Genomic DNA, 19,022 nt, shown 5'->3' with positions numbered 1-19,022 from the left:
TATCTTAATACCCAATGGGCTCAGTCAGTTGTTGGCTAAATTATTCATCTGGGAATTTTAATGGTGATATAAGAGAAGGGTGGGGACAGCAAAGTTAGTACAATATGTAGGAAGGAAGAGAACCTAGAACTCTGTAACTTACTAGGGTTATATGCCTCCAAAGTCAGTTGCCAATATAATTCTCAGTAAAGAACATGGATTGAGTATTTATAATGTGTTTGGCACATTCATCTATCTTAATTCTAAATGACCATTTGACATAGGTATCTTGATCTTTATTTTATAAATAAGAGGAACCAACGTACAGAGTTTAGACTTGTCCCAGATTCCCTTGTCCCAAATCTATTGCTTATTCCCTTATGCCAGAATGACTGATGTAAATAAGTCAGACATTATTTAAAGCCTTCAAAAGAACCTAGGCAAATATTTGAGACTTCTCAAATGTTCAGCCCAAGACAAGAGAATTAAATTACATCACAAACTGAGTCTTTCTAAATTATTTGTTGTAAAGCATTTGCATCTTGTAAGTAGCATTGTTCTTTTGAAGTTTCAGTGGTCATTTTTTAGGTTCAACATAAAATAGTAGTTCTCAAATTTGGGCGCACATTGGAATCACCTGGAGGACTTGTTAGGTAAGATTCTGTAGGTCTGGCATGGCCTGAGAATTTGCATTTCTGACAGGTTCCCTATTGCTGGCATGTCACTTTGCAGGCCACATTTTGAGAACCACTGACATAAAAAGCATATATTTTATGACTAATTCTGTGGAGGAACAAGTAGGAAAATAGTCCTGGAGGGGAATTCCAAGATCACAGGTGGAAGCTGAAATTAAGATCATGTTTCCAAAACTCAGTAGGTTATTCCTAGCCAGCCATAACTGAATTTGGAGTCCAAAAAATTAGCATTATCACTTTTTTATTTTGAAGGGTGCCTTTCATTACAGAGGGAAATCAAGGATTAAAAATCAATATACATGTAAATATTGAAATTCATTGGTAACTTTAAAAAGCACAGCAGTTTTGTATGCTTTTCTCCAAAGCACTACAAATACGATTAATTGATGTATAAGAATTTTCTTATGGAATTCTTTTTTATTTTTATTTTTTGTCTCTGTAGGTGGCAAATCTTCCGAAAGACTATATGATAACCCTCAAATATGTCCCCGGGATGGATGTTTTGGTATGTAAACTACATTTCTGAGTTTCAATTTAGTAGCTCATAGAAGAATTATGCAAAACTACTTTTGAACATATGTTATCTTAATACCCAATGGGCTCAGTCAGTTGTTGGCTAAATTTTTCATCTGGGATGAATAAAGAAGAAATGGGATAATTCATATTGAGATAGTACACTAGCTGCTATGTATGCTATGTAGGAGCTTGCTTATTGTCAGGATTTGAAGAATTTATCTTTGGAAAAGATAAATTCCCACCCCCCCCCCACTTAAGCAACTGTTAAACTTTATCAGTGATCATTTCAGCACATATGTCCTAAACCTGTATAGTTGTTCTTCACTATCCTTAGGGGATTGGCTCCAGGACACCTTCCAACCCTCCATCCTCCCCACTCACTCCGCCGTCAGGATACCAAAATCCTAGGTTACTCAAGTCCTTTCTATGAAATGGCATAGTATTTGCATATAACCTATGCACATTCTTCTGTATACTTTATTTTCAAATTTTTATTTTTCCCCATGGAAGGCACACTGGAACTCCCATGTGCTTTAAATGAGTTCTAAATTAATTCTAATACCTAATATAATGCATATATTGCATAAATAATTGTTATACTCTGCTTTTAAAATTTGTTTTATGTTTTCTTGTTGTTTGAATATTTTCCATCTTCGGTTGGTTGAATCCATGGATACAGAGGGCCATCTGTACTTCCAAAGTAAATATAATTATCTTCTATAGGCCTAGCCACAGATTTTCTCATTTTCCTTAAGCATCCCCCCAAAAAGGACTTGAGTGTAAGTTTATGTAAATTCTTTTTCATAGCTGACCTATAAATATTTTATCTCTGAATTTACTAGCAGTGCAATAGATTCTTAGAACCTTACAACAAGTGTATGTGTTTACTGTTATAAATACTACTCTATTGCTGAAACCAGGAAATTTTAATGATTTTTCTTGTTACACAGTATCAGAATTCATACATTAAGAAATATTTCAAGCATAGAGAATAATGTAATATCTGTATACCCATCACAGAGCTTATCAAACCTTACCATTGTGTAATATTTGCTTCAAATATATTTTTTAATAATGAAACATTACAAATGTAACTAATGCCCTATGTATGCTCATTCTCTATCTTCATTAATCCCCACTTTGTCTCTCAGTGGTAACACTTATTCTGAGCTGGACTTTTTCATTCCAATGTGTGCTTTCAGGGCTTGTAATGTGGACAGCATTCCCTGGTGTTATGTAGAGCAGGAGAAGCATTCTCTTATATGTTTACTGCAGTGTATGCACCCATACATAAGACATGGAACTTTTTGAATACTTAATAATTTTATGTTAATCTTCTATACTTTGAAGTTTGCTTATATCTTTCAACATGCTTTGACAAGTCGTTTTATGTTGACTCATTTCAACTACTGTACTGTGTTTGTTGAGTAAATTTAAAACCATTCGAGTTACTCTCTTCTCTACAGCTCTCATCTTTCCATAATCTACCAAAACTTATTATATACATCTACTTTGTGCAACTTGTTTTAAGTTTTGACCAATTTTTGTGGATCAGTCCATCAAAGTTGTTACCAATTTAAGCATATCATTATGTGCCTGTGATTAAAATGCATTTCAAAGACTACAAGGCTGTCATTTCAAGAGAATGTCAAAGCTACATTTCTTTTTATTCATAAGCATTTTAGCATGAACTACCTAAAGTTTTTTTAGAACTCCTTAGAACATGTATCTTCATGTTGAGCCATTTATCCTCAAGCCTAGGTCAATGTCTATCCTGTTGAGTTAGGGGGAGTTCTCTGGAAATAGAAATGGAAAAATATTAGCAGCCTGGAAGTTAATTAATTTTATTATTTGATTACTTAGTTGGCAAGTATTTAGTTAGGAAAAACTAACCAGGAGCCAGCACTTTACCAGACACTTTAAGAAACAAACACACATCAATTAGGCGATGATCTTATGTTCAAAAAGTTTAGTAATTGGTAAGGCAGGAAGGGGGTATTATGTGGCATTTTTATAAATCTTTTCCATTTGCAAAATGATTTCACACATTAATTTTTTCTTGGCTGATTAGAAAAACTCTGAGGAAGATATGATTCCTATTTTACAAATGATATATTGAGCTTTACAGCTCAAAAGTATTTTGCCCAAGGTTATACAATTAGAAAGTGACAAGAGTCTTAAAAAGAAATCCCTAGGTTAACCCTGGGTTACAGAAAGTGAGAATCTAAATAATTACAATACTTAGGGAAAGTGTTTGAAGGGAAGCCTCTGGTAATAAAGACTCACCCCAGATCCTTCCTGACTGCAGCAGCATTTAGGATTGTGATTGCCAAGCACTCAAAGATAACCTGCTGCTCTTTGAAAAACAAATGTTAAACTGAAAACAACTAAATAGAATATTTTGTGCTGGTATAATCATAAAATGTGCTAAATCATAGATTTCAATGTTGGCTAGTGATAGCAAGAGCCAAACTTGTGAAAATAAAGCTGATTCACTGCCACATATTTTGTGCTTGTTTCTGTAATTGAGAAAAGTCTGCTATTATTTGATTCTGGCATGCCGTCCTGGCACAACTGGAGAAACACTGTTCTTCTTGGCCAGCACTGTGGGCAAGAAAAACAAGGCCATGCTTAGCGCATTGGGCAGAACCACGGGTCTCACCCTTTGTTTTACCTTCATTTTGAAATGTTCATTTCTGCCAAGACCAGAGGAGTTTCCCAGTGGGGAGGCCTCTGATTATTTGCAAGTGGTCAGAGTCCCAGCTGCCTTATCTTTTGTCTTTAAACAATAGAGGGTGGAGTGGGAATGGGTGCCAAAAAGATTCTCTTGGGCCAAAGCAATAAAATTCTGCCAATGGGCACTGGGCAGAAGAAAGCTCTAGAATAGAATATACTTTTATTTTTTATTTTTATTTTTCTTTTGTTTAAAAAAAAATCAGCTAAATTCTCCTGGAAAAGGGAGTTCACTTTTCCAAGGTCCTTCTTAGAAAATTACCTAGCAGATTCTCTCTCACAAATAGCAGGGTGTGATCAGCCACTTAGTGTTTAAATCTAACGGTAATCACCAATGCTATTTTAAACTCTTTGAAACTGTTATATTGCTGGACTGTTAAAATTTCCTTTAATTTCCTAACCTTCAAGAATACATAGATATTTCTGGTCTTTTACATTTACTAGTAATGTTATCATAAAAACATTACTTTCTCAGTCTATTACTTACAAACTTCAGAATTGTGTATATTTATGGGGTGCACATGATATTTTGATACAAGCATAGAGTGTGTAATGATCAAATCAGAGTAACTGGAATATTCGTCAGCTCAACTTTATCATTTTGTTGTGTTAGGAACATTCCAATTCCACTCTTTTAGTTATTTTGAAACAGACATTTTTATTAACTGTGTCACCTATTATGCTACCTAATGCTATGTCTTATTCCTTCTTCAATTTTTGCTTAAAGTGTATATTCATCAGTTTTCTTTTAGTTTTTTATTTGCAAATAATTTTAAATTTACAAAACAGTTGCAAGAATATTTAAAGAACACCCCTGTGTCCTTTAATCCAGATTTACCAATTTCACCCATTTTTAACATTCTGCCTCATTTGCTTTATCAGTTGCTTTCTTTCTATGTATACATGTGTGTTTTATTATGTTTCTGAACTTCTTGAATAAGTTGTATACTGACATATACATGGCCATTTACTCTTAAATACTTCAGTGTATATTTCCTATGTAAGGGGTGTTTTCTTACCTAAACACAGTACATTTGCAACTTCAATAAATTTTACAGTAATTATAGTACTTAAATCTAGGTCTGTATTTCAATTTAGCCTTTTTTTTTTTTTTTCATTTCTTTTCCTTCAGTATAAGATCCTATTTAGGATCGTAATTTTCATTTTGATACTATGTAAATAATGACTTCCAAAGATGCCTTGTTTTGGGAATATATTACCTGACATGGTACAAAGGACTTTGCAGATATAATTAAATTAAGGATTTATAACTGAAAAAGTTATTTTGGATTATCTGGGTGGTCCCACTCTGATTTACATGAGTACTTATAAAAGGGAGGCAAGCGTTTCAGAGCCAGAGAGGGAGATTTGAAAATATTACACTGCTGGCTTCGAAGATGGAAGAGGGATTCACAAGTCAAGGAATGCATGCGGCCTCTGGAAGCTGGAAAAGGCAAAGAAAATGATTTTTCCTTTAGAGCATCCAAAAGAAGCACAGCCCTAATGAACACCTTGATGTTAGCCTATTCAGACCTATTTTAAAATTCTGACCTCCAGAACTGTAAAATAACAAATTTGTGCTGCTTTAAGCCACCAAGTTTGTAGTACTTTGTTATAGCAGCAATGAGAAGCTACTACATCCTGTCTCTCTAGTCTCCTTTAAGAGTTCCTCAGGCTTTCTTTGTCTTTATGGCACTGATATTTTTGAATGAGACAGTCCTCCCCTTTAAGAAAAGTGTTTCTCTTTGCAACATTTGATTGATGTTTCTTAATGCTTCTGTGGCGTTTATGCAATTCAAGTGACAACACTACATAAGTGATGATTTGTGCTCAGGTTATCACATCCAGAGGCACACAAAGTCCATCTTCTCCTCGTGGTGCTGTTTGTTTTGATCATCTGGTTAAGGTGTTCAACTATTTATGTGTATTTACTCATTCACAATTTTGGAGAGACACTTTAAGGCCATGTAAGCAATCCTTCTCCTTATCAAAGTTTCTCCCACAGATTTAGCATCTATTGATTATACTTACCTGAACCAATCTTTGCTATCATTGTCAGTTTTTCATTCAGAGTTTTTAAAGGCACAGCTAAATGTGGAAGAGATTGGCAGTATGTGATGCTACTCTAACAGTAAGCCTTCCAGCCTTCTTCCCTCTTCAGTACCCTTCCTCAGGTATGCACAATTTCACTTCTTGGCTATTCTCATCTTCTTTTACCTGGCCTTGTTACTTACCTCTGGGCTCTTTCCATTTTCTTTGATACCTCAGGATTTATTATTTGATGTTTTGGTTCTTCCTGAATAGACAGAGTGATTTAAAAAGAAATACATCCAATCGTTTCGTTCCTCCTTCTTTATATTCATTGAGTGGCTTTTTGTTGCTCTTAGGAAACAGGAAAAGGAGCTACTTCAACAAGGCCTCCAAGACTATAGTGATCTAGCTGGGCAAGGTGACTCACGCCTGTAATCCCAGAATTTTGGGAGGCCAAGACAGGCAGATCATGAGGTCAGGAGATTGAGACCATCCTGTCTATATTAGCCGGGAGTGGTGGTGGGCACCTGTAGTCCCAGCTACTCAGAAGGCTGAGGCGGGAGAATGGCATGAACCCGGGAGGCAGAGCTTGCAGTGGGCTGAGATTGGGCCACTGCACTCCTGCCTGGGCGACAGAGCAAGACTCCATCTGAAAAAAAAAAAAGACTATACTGATCTGGCACCTTACCTTTCCATATCCTTTTTCTTCCTTTATCATTACGGGTTCCTTGCTGCCACATATCTTCTTGCCTGGCTTTCTCTGTACCTGGAATCCTGATTGGTTCTTTTTTCTAGGTAACACCTGATTCTTTTAGATTTCAGTTTTGATTTTTGATGAAACCAAATTGTTCTATTGGAAACTATTCATAACACTCCTCAGAGTAGCAGTTTTGGATGTATTTGTGGGATGATTTAATGGATAATCTTCCACCAACCTGTAAACTTCACGAAGGTAGGAACTATATTCTTTTTGCTCTGCATTAGATTCTCAGTGGCTCATGGATGCCCATAGGCATTTAATGAATATTTGCTGAAAGAAAGTGAAGAAAGGAAAGAAGAAGAAAAGTTCCCTAGTATATAATCATTTATAATTTTCTTGAGGCACAGATTTGAACTGAGTATAGTTCACAAGGTTATGATGATGTGGTGAGCGCCTATAACTCATCACACAGTTTCTGTACTGCAACATTATCTTCTTTTAGATGAGTGTGCATTTTTTGAAAGATTTTAGGTGTAAGAATTGTATTATGCAATTTTGGGGAATCACAGCTTCTTTAAGCCCTCTGTTCTACTGCTTTAATTGGTCATTTTTGTATTCAAGAACCTGCTTATTGTTTCCCTTTACTAAAGGCTGAGAGCCAAATTCCTGAACCTGATGTTCATGACTCTTCGTAATCCTGCCCTACCCTAACCAGCTCATCTGAATACCCATTATTCCCCAACACAAACTTCCAACCTCAGCCACATGCATTACGGCCTCCTAAAATCAGTGCTTGTTCTCAGGATGCCCTTTCTTCTCCCATCCACTTACCCAAATTCTACTCACAGAATCATGCAGAATCTTGGGGCTTAAACCATCTTAGTGGTCATCTCCTCCAAGGTCAGTTTAAGATTTCTCTTTCACACAAGGTCATTTTCTGCTCTTTCAGACCACACTTTCTCTCCCCTGTATCATTTGATCAGGTGAAATTGGCATCACATCTACTCTGTGCTGAGTGTTTTGATTGATGCTGGGGCTTGGTGGTCAGCAACACTAACATTGCACCTGCTACGTGGTCCCTGTCTTACAGTTTATTATCTTGTGACTTCTATGGAATTTGTCCAGAAGCTATTCATCTTGGGTACATGATCATATATTGCTTACATAGAACTTAATATTTTAAGTGTTATATAATTGTCTCAAAGTATTGTTGTGAGTAATAATTAAAATACAAAAAATATGAGTTGTGGTGTGCATATAATAATTGTCAGATACCATCATTATTATTTTGTTGTTGTGTTCTCTTTCTACTATATTTTGACTATCTACGGAGCAAGGTTGAAATCTTTTACTCCTATGTATCTCCTCACCATTCTTTAGACAATCCAATGCATATAGTCGCTCCTCAAAAAATAGTTATGAATAAACATTTAACTCTTGGCAAAAATGCTAGTTTTCCAAATCTTGAAGGAGCCCATCTTATTAGTTTAGACTCCTGTGGTTTTCACTAATAGTAAAAGTCCCATTATAAGGACAGTAAAGAATAGCATGTCACCTAAGGGCATGGATGCAACAGGCCTCATGAAAAGACTGGAACCAGGATCGGGAACTATGAGTTTTTCCTTCTCCATCTCTGAACCTCTGTGTCTCTGCCTCATTCTTTTTGTGCAGATTTTTTTCTCCTTTGTTCCAATCACTTGGTAGAATGTAACTGCCCAAGAGCTGCCAGATTTACATATTCCAATTTCAGCCCTACTCAGAGACTAATTATCAGTTTCTAATGATCAATACCAATTTTGGGGAGGAACTTTCTGATTGGTCCATCCAAGACAGGTGTCTACCACCATCCCATCAACTGTGGCTACAGGGAAAGTTCACTGTTTGTAAGCATGGATTCTGAGACTCCACTCCTATAATGTGGCATTCTCCCTATGAAAATAGACATCAGCCAAATAGACACTTGTACTCAACTATTTATCTACCTCGATCTTCCATGTAATAAGAATTTATTTAAAAGGAATAAGCATAAAATGTTAATTGAATGAATAAAATGTGACATTAAATGCTATTTTAAGTAGTTCTTTTGTATATTCTACTACAGTACAGGGTGCCCTCTTCCTAATAAGTGATTATATTAAGATACTGTTCAGATTATCTAGGCCATTATTGTCTGATAGAAATACAATGGAAGCCACATTCATAATCTTAATTGTCTGGTAGCCACACTAAAACAGTAAATAAATAAAAATGAGCAGCTGAAATTAAGTGCAATGAAATGTATTTAGCCCCATGTATCTGATTGTCATTTCACTTTAAAATCAATATAAAAATTATTAATGGAGTATTTTATATTTTTCATATTATTCAAAATCCACAGTGTGTTTTGCACTGGCAACATATTATAGTTCATATAATAAATTTTCATTAGAAATAGTTATTCTATATTTAGATTTTTTTAAATAAAATTTACCATTGAAAAGATAGTTACATTTCTGTTTTTTCCAAACATACTTAAAAGTTTTCCAGCCTCTAAATAGGGTGATATTATTGACTTTTCAATTTAAAGAAATTATAGTTAAGTAAAATGAAAATTTTAGCTCTGCAGTCACATTCGATGCATTTTGAGTGAGAGGAGCTATAGATGGATAGTGGGATTCCCATATTGGCCAGCACCAATTAGACAGGCCCCTTTGTTTTACAGATGGAGAAACTGAAGTCCTGAATAGGTTAAATGACTTTCCTGAAATCACAAAGTGAATTGACAGAGTTGGGACTAAAAACTGGGCCTCTGGTTCATCGTTGCTGCCCTCAATCCCCAAATCCCTGTGCTGTTCCTTCACTTTTCTATTTTAGGTCTGGCCTAGGGGCCATTTATAGGTCTGCCCTGGGAAATAACAGGTATTTAGAGTGCTTTGGTTGATTTCCATCTTAATCAGATTGAGGTTTCTACATCACTTTAATTCAAACAGGATGTCTAAAGTGAACACTGAAGACCCAAATTAATTGTTTAGGGAGAGGACTAAAATAAATCATTACAAAACCCAGCTTATCCAAAGAGAAGTTAAGATTTCAGAGACTACACTGGCAACATGAACATGCAATATTTTGCAAAGTGCTTTTATAGGAAAGTTTTAAATTTGCCTGCCCATGGAATGTTTGAGAGTAGAATGTCAGCTTTCTAGCCACAAGGATAAAAACCAAAAGAACAGTAAATAAAGTCTACAAATGGCAATTGTCAGGATTCCTCAGAGAAATTTACCTTCATTGGTATGACTCTGGATTAATTGAAATGAAACAGAAAGAACCAGTTCTATTCCCAAGAGATTTCTTAATTGAGCCTAAGAATCATTGTGTCTGGTCCAGACGTGAGACCACATGAGTCATATGAATTCAGCAGAAAAAAACACGTCAGTTGTATGTGCTTTCACTATTCTCATGGCTACTAGAACAAAATGAGGATCTAGAGTCCTGGTTTCTCGTGTTTCTGTGTAAATTTGTTATGTAACCTGGAACGAGACACTTCACTGCTCTAGGCCTTGATTTTCCCACTTATGCAGTTGGTGAGACTGGTCCTCAGTATTCCTTCTAGACCTGAAATTCTGGTGATTCTGATGACATGGCTCTAAATTTTGATTTCTCATCCCAGAAGTAGATGCTGAAAGCACAAATAGAAAGGCATGCTTTGTGCCCTAGGCATGCTTATGTCTAATTCCAGCGAGACTGAAGTTTGACACAAATTAAAGAAAGTAAAACAAAAACAAACTGGGCAGTAATGCCGGTAATTAGATCAATCGGATTAGAAGGTTGGGTGAATACTCCTTGTAAATATTCTTAGAAACCTCATAGTTTATGAGCCAGGCTTTTCTCTCTGAGAATCCCTAATTGGTATTTCACCAACTCCTGTGAAAAGAATGCTCTCTCTGGGTAGATACTAGCTTTAGGCCCTATAAGAAAGCACATAGATATCTCTCTGTGAATAGCTACCAAATGGAAAGTAGTGTAAAGTGCATCAGTGAAGAAGTGTTATAGTATGTTTTGTCTACTTTCAGCTTCTTATTCCATAAATCTTACTGTGACTGTTCTTAAAGACTGTCTTTGGGCCGGGCGCGATGGCTCACGCCTGTAATCCCAACACTTTGGGAGGCCAAGGTGAGTGGATCACCTGGGGTCAGGACTTCAAGATCAGCCTAGCCAACATGGTGAAATCCCATCTCTACTAAAAATACCAAAAGTTAGCTGGGTGTGATGGCGGGTACCTGTAATCCCAACTACTCAGGAGGCTGAGGCAGGAGAATCGCTTGAACCCAGGAGGCGGAGGTTGCAGTGAGCTGAAATCACGCCATTGCACACCAGTCTGGGCGACAAGAGCAAGACTATGTCTCAGAAAAAGAAAAAAAAAAAAAAAAAGACTGTGCATCTAATACCAATGCGGAATAATGTGTCAAATTATTTCACCTAATAAACCAGCACAGCTTCCTGAATGAGGCAGGAGATGGAGAGGAGCAAGCATGCCAGAATTAGCAAGTCCCCAGGATGATTTTAAAACACATGGTTTATTTCAGCCAGTTTCTCAAATTTACTGGTTCTGAAACTACAGAGATTCTGTGTCACATGTTTTGTGGAATTAATATATTACCTTTTAAAAATTTATGCTTAGTTTTAGAATGTGCATGCATTTCTGTTGTTGGTCTTTGGAAACAATCATATTTCTTGTTATGTTTAGAATACTTTTAATTTTATTCATTTTAAATGATACATTTTATTTAATCATTTAGTGAGATCACTGATTTGGTGTTCATGGTACTTTAAAATTCCTAAGGAAGTTCACAGTTTTTAACTGAATTGTCAGTGGTAGTGACATGCTAGCAGCTCAAGCATATTGATTCAATATCATTGAGTCAGTTTGGATTCTAGAATCATACATGTTATAAGTACACAGGGATAGAAAGCACATGTTTTTAGTAGTCCTAGCTAGAGCTGCTATAATAAACCAAGAAAACATAAGACAGAAGCTATCAAGAAAGGAGGTAAGAAATTGAGAGCGTGGAGTCAAGAAAAAAGTTTTTACACTCAAAGCAGAATCTATATATTTCTTCATTTGGAAACTACACGTACAGATGAATAAAGCATCAAATTACTGTACATGCACTTCAAGAATTTAAAAGCTGCTATTTGTGTCACCTTTGACATCCTGTATGACCGCCGATTTTCTTAATCCTTTATATTTTCCAGTGAAAGAGAGAACATTATATCCTACTTTCTTCTAATGAATATCATTGAGTAAATATTTATATAAAAATATTTAAGTTTAAAATGTCTCTGAAAAATAAGAAACAGTGATAATGTCGTTTATTAAGGCAAAGCAGTCAAAACTAGTTTCCTCTCTTACAAGCAGGCAGATCAAAACTGACATTTAATATTATTTGTTTACCTTCATTTTATCTTTGATAAACTCAAGAATCTTAAAAAGCCAATATATACCTGGTTAAACAAATTACTGAAAAATAGAACTTTGAATTTATGATTCAGCCTTTTCCAAAGAAATAATAACACAAGCAAAAATAAAAAATGAATGAAATGTTATTGCCAGGGTTTTAGAAATATACGATTTTTCGGCTGCATAGGCACGTAGTTTTTATCAAGTATCAACAAATTGTTCATGACTTTAGAAAGGCAAACATTAGAGTAGGATTAGATTGTGGAATTTCCATGGTTTAACTCTAAGAAAGCACAAGATTGGGGTTGGAAATTTTACTGGAAAGAGTTGATTGTTTACACTGTTGATTTAGGTATGTGAAAATGGGAGGAGGTAGGGTAATAGCTAAATAGGAACTTAGAATATAAAATGTAAACATAGAGTTCAGTTGAAAACAGTGATCAACAGAAGTGGCAGTAAGTACCCTAGAATTCCCCAGCTTAAAAATAAGAAACAAATCAACAAAATCTTCTCTACTTTAACCACACACACACAAAAAAGGCGAAAGGAACAAAGTACCCATTCATATAAGACAACTACCACAGAAACTAAAGGAATGTCTTAATTCAAAACAAGGGAATTTCATTTTGGTTCTTATTTGCCAGAGATCCTAGGCAAGCATATTCATAAAGTGAGGAAATAGAGTCCTAAGAGATTAATACCTGGAATTTCATTGTTAGAAAAATTTGCACAATTTCAACGGAATGAATTGGTGAAAGCTACTCTATCACATAAATACTATTCAAATAGCATTTACAGTGTATGCTGTGCTCTGTATCCTAGGAAATCTGTTCATTGTTGATAGGGCTGACTGTCTATAAGGAATTATCACTCTCTAAAAGGAGAGAAACTTGCAGAGCAATTCAGCATCCAAGGAAAGACTGACAGCTTTGAAAGAGACCTGATAATGATGCAAGTAGGAACTTGCATGTGCTTGAAATAAGCATTGATTTAACAAAACAAAGACTCTATTCTGCACATACTTTGGAAACACATATTCTTTGAGAACTTAGTTATGACGAGTTGCCGTGGCCACTCGAACTAAATTCCCATGTTGAGATTTGTTTACCCTTCTTATCTGAAGCCAGAGCCAACAATCCTAAAAGTTTTGAATGGCATTTAATGGTTCCAGGAATTGGGGCTTACCTATCTGCAGATAAACCTGTTTCCTTTTTGGCTGTATTATATTAAGTAAAACTGTTCTGTTAAATGAATATAAAGTGGTCCCTTCTATACTTTAGAATAAATGAATGACTTGAGCCAGATGCAGTGACTCACGCCTATAATCCCAGCACTTTGGAATGCTGAAGAGGGAGGATTTCTTGAGGCCAAGAGTTCAAGAGCAGCCTGGGCGACAAAGCAAGACCCCCATTTATATAGAAAAATTTAAAAATTAGCCAGATTTGGTAGCATGCGCCTTGTAGTGCCAGCTACTTGGGAGGCTGAAGTGGAAAGATCACTTGGGCCCAGAAATTCAATGTTGCAGTGAAACATGAACCGTGATTGCACCCCTGCACTACAGCCCAGGACTCAGAGAGAGAGCCTGTCTCTGTAAAAAATTAAAGTATAAATAAATAAATAAAAGACTTGACTTTTCCCACAGAGATATTCTGCTGGTAAATAGAGAAATAAAGCTTAGTAGTTTGATTTATTTTACATGACATCAATTACTCTGAGTACAATATTTTTGTTACAAGTTCTATTAAATTATTTATGCTTTTAATGAGCCAATTCAATGTTAGCTATTCCTAATAATAATCTTATTTTTGTCACTGCAGCATTTCAGCAGAGTTCAAAATACATCAGAGTTTCCACTTAAAAGATATTTATAAAAGAAAGGATAACACGTTAAAAATCATATAAAGTATGTAACTTACAACCTCCTCCTCCTGTTACAGGAGTCCCTCCTCCTATTACAATAGTCCCTCCTCCTCCTGTCACACTAATCCCTTCTCTTCCTGTTACAATAGACCCTCTCCTCCTTTTACAATACTTTAAGTAATGTATATTAATTTTAAAAATCTGGCCAGGCACAGTGGTTCATGCCTGTAATCCCAGCACGTTGGGAGGCTGAGATGGGCGGATCATTTGAGGGCAGGAGTTTGAGACAGCCTGGCCTACATGTTGAAAGCTCGTCTCTACTAAAAATAAAAAAGTAGCCAGGCATGGTGGCGGGCACCTGTCATCCGAGCTACTCGAGAGGCTGAGGAAGGAGAATCACTTGAGTGACTAAAATGATAGCTTTGAAGAGTACTCCGAGTTTTATGGCACTTATTAAAATAGCTGTTTTGTTTCCTTTTTCATATCTTGCAGCCAAGTCATTGTTGGATAAGCGAGATGGTAGTACAATTGTCAGACAGCTTGACTGATCTTCTGGACAAGTTTTCAAATATTTCTGAAGGCTTGAGTAATTATTCCATCATAGACAAACTTGTGAATATAGTGGATGACCTTGTGGAGTGCGTGAAAGAAAACTCATCTAAGGTAACTTTGTGTTCATTGGGATTATTTTTCATTACTCTTCTCTAAAAACCCATGCTTCTTGGTGCTGTTGGGGAAAATGAGGCACCTTTATGATATTTTGATTATATAAACTTCAAATTTAAAAATCTTGTTCAGATGAGCAAAGAAAACAAGTATTTGCAGTTATAGTGCAATAGTGAAGTGTGCATTCAGACTTAAATATTGTCATCTAATATAAAAATAACACTTATTTACATTACAATGCAAAATCAGTCCTGCCTTTATCTTCATCTTTCATAAGTGAAGTCCTCAAAATCTTCCTGTTAAGTTACAAGTGTTCATTTAAATGGAAAATTGTCTGTAATAGACACATATCCCTGTCCTTTTATCCATAATGTAATCACCCCATAGATCACAACAAAGAAATATATTTTGGCTCCTCAGAGTCATTGGATAACTGATCATCCCCAACTTCAGGATACGGGCATGACACATGGAATAGGCAGTGTACTCCAGAAAATAAGAGTGAGATATTGAAGTTTAAATTCTGGCTCTGTCACTAATGAGTTCTGTGAGCATAACTTCTTTGTACCTCACTTTCTTTATATTTAAAGTGGGGACAATGCCAGAATTCATCTAACAGGGTTGACATTAGGTGATTTGTCATGAGTACTTTAATACCATACTGAGCAAAATAAATATTAATAAAATGTGACTTTTTTTATCACACTGTGTCTATAGCAGAATCATGCTTAGGAGACCTGATTTGGTATACAGTTCAAATGGCCAAAGATTAGCTTAGGAGACTTCTGTAAGTTTAAATTCAAAGTTTTAAACAGGATTCTGTACCTTAATACCTAAATGCTTTTTTCCTGTGTCCCATCTAAATTCCAGCTACTCTGTAAGAGCCAACATCAATCCTATTTCTGCTCTCCAATCTTATAATTCTTACCATACTAATAATCCAATCACTACCTTTAATCTTTCTATTGTTTTATTTTCTAATTTCCAAAGTCAGAATGTAGTGTTAACCACTCTTTCATATTACTACTGCATATAGTGTGCTGACAGCATTCAAAAGAAGTAGAGGTCACAAAAAGAATATATCACACAAGGTGTCACAAAAGAAATAACATATGCATTAGAGCCTTAAAGATAAGTTAGGTAAATGAGTTAGGTCAATGGTGATGTTGGGAGGAACACTGCAAACAACACAGAATGTGCATTTACTAATCATGACACTTTGGTGGGAACCCAGGAGTTACCAATGATATTTCGCAGTTGTTTTGGAGATTGAGTTAATCTATATAACGCACTTAGAATAGTCCATAGTAAGTGACAGATAGTTGTTTATTTCGGTTACCTACTTTTCTTTATAATCCATTATGCATCCCTACAACATAGCTTTGATTTGCTTTGGGGAATTTTATATTAATTTTATATCAATTAATCATACCATTTTTATTATTTTGGGACTTGCTTCTTTCACTCAGCTTTAGGTTCAGAAGATGTATCCACTCTAAAGCATATAGCTGTAGTTAACCTTCTCCTGAACTGAACTCCACTAATTCAATGTATCACTAGTTATTAAGCCACTCTCTTTTGATTGACATAAGTGATACAGATATTGCTGCAAAAAACCTTTTTATATGTCTGATGATATATATGTGCAATAGTTTCACTAGGGTATTTACCTGAGAATGGAATTTCTGAGTCACAGGAGGGGCACATGTCTAACTTTACTGGATAATATCAAATGTACCAACTTACATTATCTCAGCAGTATATAATAGTTCCCTTGCCAATATTTAGTATCATCTGACTTTCTAATTTTTGGATATTAGAGCATGCATTATGGAGAGGTCTCTTTTTTTTCTGAAGACTAGAATCTCTTGTAATGGAGGGGTCTTTTAAAAATAAACCCTCATGTTTTTAATAAGCATCTCTAAAGAAAAATATCCCCAGTTTGTTTTTAAGGTTATTATTATTATTATTATTTTTATTTGCCATGACATTGTGTTCACTGCCCCAGATTCAACTTGTGATCCCACTGAGATCACTACCCTACATTACCAATTTGGATTACATACATTGAAACAACCATCTAAAAGTGCTAGTTGTAAGAGTCCAAATACTTTAATCTTTGAAGGACATATTTATAGTCCATTATCTTGACCTCAGTTGAGTCTAAAGACTATTTGAAAAATGTAATCCTATTTTTTTTGTTGTTCTAGGATCTAAAAAAATCATTCAAGAGCCCAGAACCCAGGCTCTTTACTCCTGAAGAATTCTTTAGAATTTTTAATAGATCCATTGATGCCTTCAAGGACTTTGTAGTGGCATCTGAAACTAGTGATTGTGTGATTTCTTCGACATTAAGTCCTGAGAAAGGTAAGACATGTAAGCATTTCCAGTTCAAATGCAAACAACAAACTTAAATCTTCCCTATATAGTAAGAGTCTACCTCTGTGTTTAGCTGTAGCAAGATAATGTGCATGTATGTCTAATAAAATATCAATAGCACAGAAGAAACTAATGATTGTAGATTTTTTGGTTTCCAAGCCAAAGGAATATTCATCAATTTCAAATTAGTGAGCTGTTTGTGAGTAAACAATATATGAGATGGCCACTCATACCTTTTCTCATCTAATATTTGCCAGTAATTACAATTATATTATTCTGTACCTCCAGTCTACTTAATGTTCCTTCTCAAATTTTTTTCTTAAGGATCTAATTCTGAAGTCACAAATTCTTATCCTCCCCAGTTACTCTGTATTGAGACTCTCTTTTCCCTTTACTGGGTCTCTGTAATACAAACCTGGATTCATGGCTTTCTTTTTTAATAAGAAATTACCATCGATGTGTCATCATTTGTATTTATTAACATATTTATTCAATAAGTATTTGTTCTACAAGGTGACAATGGTGAATTTCTTAGTAAAATAGAATAGCAGGACCCAGTATGAAATAAATAAGAGCTGAATACTCTAGATTTGGGAAGCAGACCTGGCAAGTAATCTGGTATTACACTTCACCTTTCAGGGACTCTATAAGTCATACAAATCACCATATAACACTGACACATTATTGCTTTCTATTTAGATTCCAGAGTCAGTGTCACAAAACCATTTATGTTACCCCCTGTTGCAGCCAGCTCCCTTAGGAATGACAGCAGTAGCAGTAATAGTAAGTACATATATCTGATTTAATGCATGCATGGCTCCAATTAGCACCTATAGGAGTATTGCATGGGCTTTCAAGGAAACTTCTACACTTATTACTATTGATACTGTTCTGTTACTGTTATTCCTTTTACGGCCTTCCTGAGACTTAAGTTTGTAGATTTGAATTTCCCTAGAGCTGGAGATAATGTTTAGAGAATTAGGCCAATAAATTTTCTGCTAAGGTTATTTTAAATAAGACATAAAATTCATTTTAGAAATATGATTTATGCTTTTTGTTGAATCATTAAAATATATTCTGTGTGGAATGTGCCTGACAAAAACAGAAGTTTAAAATTGAGTGTATAAGTGCTGGTCGTATAGAATTCCAAAGATATTTCAGTTTTGTGTATATCAGTATTTACTATTGTGCATTTTGTGCATTTTGAAATTTGATGATTTTGTTATTTTACTACAGAATTATATGTTTGACAACAATAGACTTATTTTTCTGAAATGTCTGTCCTCTTTGGCCAAGAACCCAGTTTTCTTTTAAAATCCAGGCAAAGGTCATTATAAAGGTTATTGTATTTACTGAATACTCTCTGGCCTCATGGAAGGTGCGGGAAGAAAAAAAACAATCTTGTGATCTAAGCTAAAAAGGTCATCCCTTAAGACTTACAAATGGGGCACTGTCATTTGTTCAGGGACTTAGAAGACCTGTCCATGAAACTAAGTAGCAATTCATTACTAATTCATAATAGCTTGTTACAATGCGAAATGTTTTTTTAAAAAAAACCTCTAAAATGCAATTTACTTATTTTGGAATTCGTTGCCAGCAAAACCTGACCTGAAGCGATTTTCTTTCTAAAAGTGAATATATATTTTACTAATGAAATATTAATTTATTTGATTACAGGATGCTACCCAGGATTCATTGGGGATAGTATGTGTTATACATTATTTGCAGGACAGAATCTTCTAAAACCTAAAATTCTAAATTACATATCAGTTCTGAAAGTGTCAAAAAGGGACTGCGGCCCTCTTTGTGTGTTAGTCAATTAAGGGCTTTCTTACTAACTATGGATTTTATTAAATTTTCAAAGAAGCAACTCTGTCTTCTTAAATTCTCTGCTTATATTTCATTGATTTCTAATCTTTATTATTTCCTTCCATTTGCTTTGTGTTTCATTTACTCCGCTTTTTCTAGCCTTTCAAAGTGGAAAAATTAGATCATTGATTTTAAACTATTTCTGCTAATTACAAGC

General features: G+C 35.2%; 1 protein-coding gene across 2 annotated transcripts in view; it reads left to right on the top strand.

Moving 5' to 3' along the window:
- Nucleotides 1–19,022, top strand: part of KITLG (KIT ligand) — an 88,251-nt gene that overhangs the window by 48,798 nt on the left and 20,431 nt on the right. Inside the window, exons 3-6 of one of the 2 annotated variants that reach the window (XM_011961268.1) lie at nt 1,117–1,179; nt 14,444–14,614; nt 16,828–16,984; nt 17,696–17,779. In XM_011961268.1, the coding sequence (XP_011816658.1) occupies nt 1,117–1,179; nt 14,444–14,614; nt 16,828–16,984; nt 17,696–17,779 (475 nt within the window). The remainder of the gene's footprint in view (nt 1–1,116; nt 1,180–14,443; nt 14,615–16,827; nt 16,985–17,695; nt 17,780–19,022) is intronic. The other variant, XM_011961269.1, reaches the window with a different exon arrangement.

Source organism: Colobus angolensis, unplaced genomic scaffold (assembly GCF_000951035.1).
Source record: "Colobus angolensis palliatus isolate OR3802 unplaced genomic scaffold, Cang.pa_1.0 Scaffold543, whole genome shotgun sequence".
Taxonomy (NCBI): domain Eukaryota; kingdom Metazoa; phylum Chordata; class Mammalia; order Primates; family Cercopithecidae; genus Colobus; species Colobus angolensis.
The sequence above is the reverse complement of the archived record's forward strand: the minus strand, read 5'-3'. Positions and strand labels throughout refer to the sequence as shown.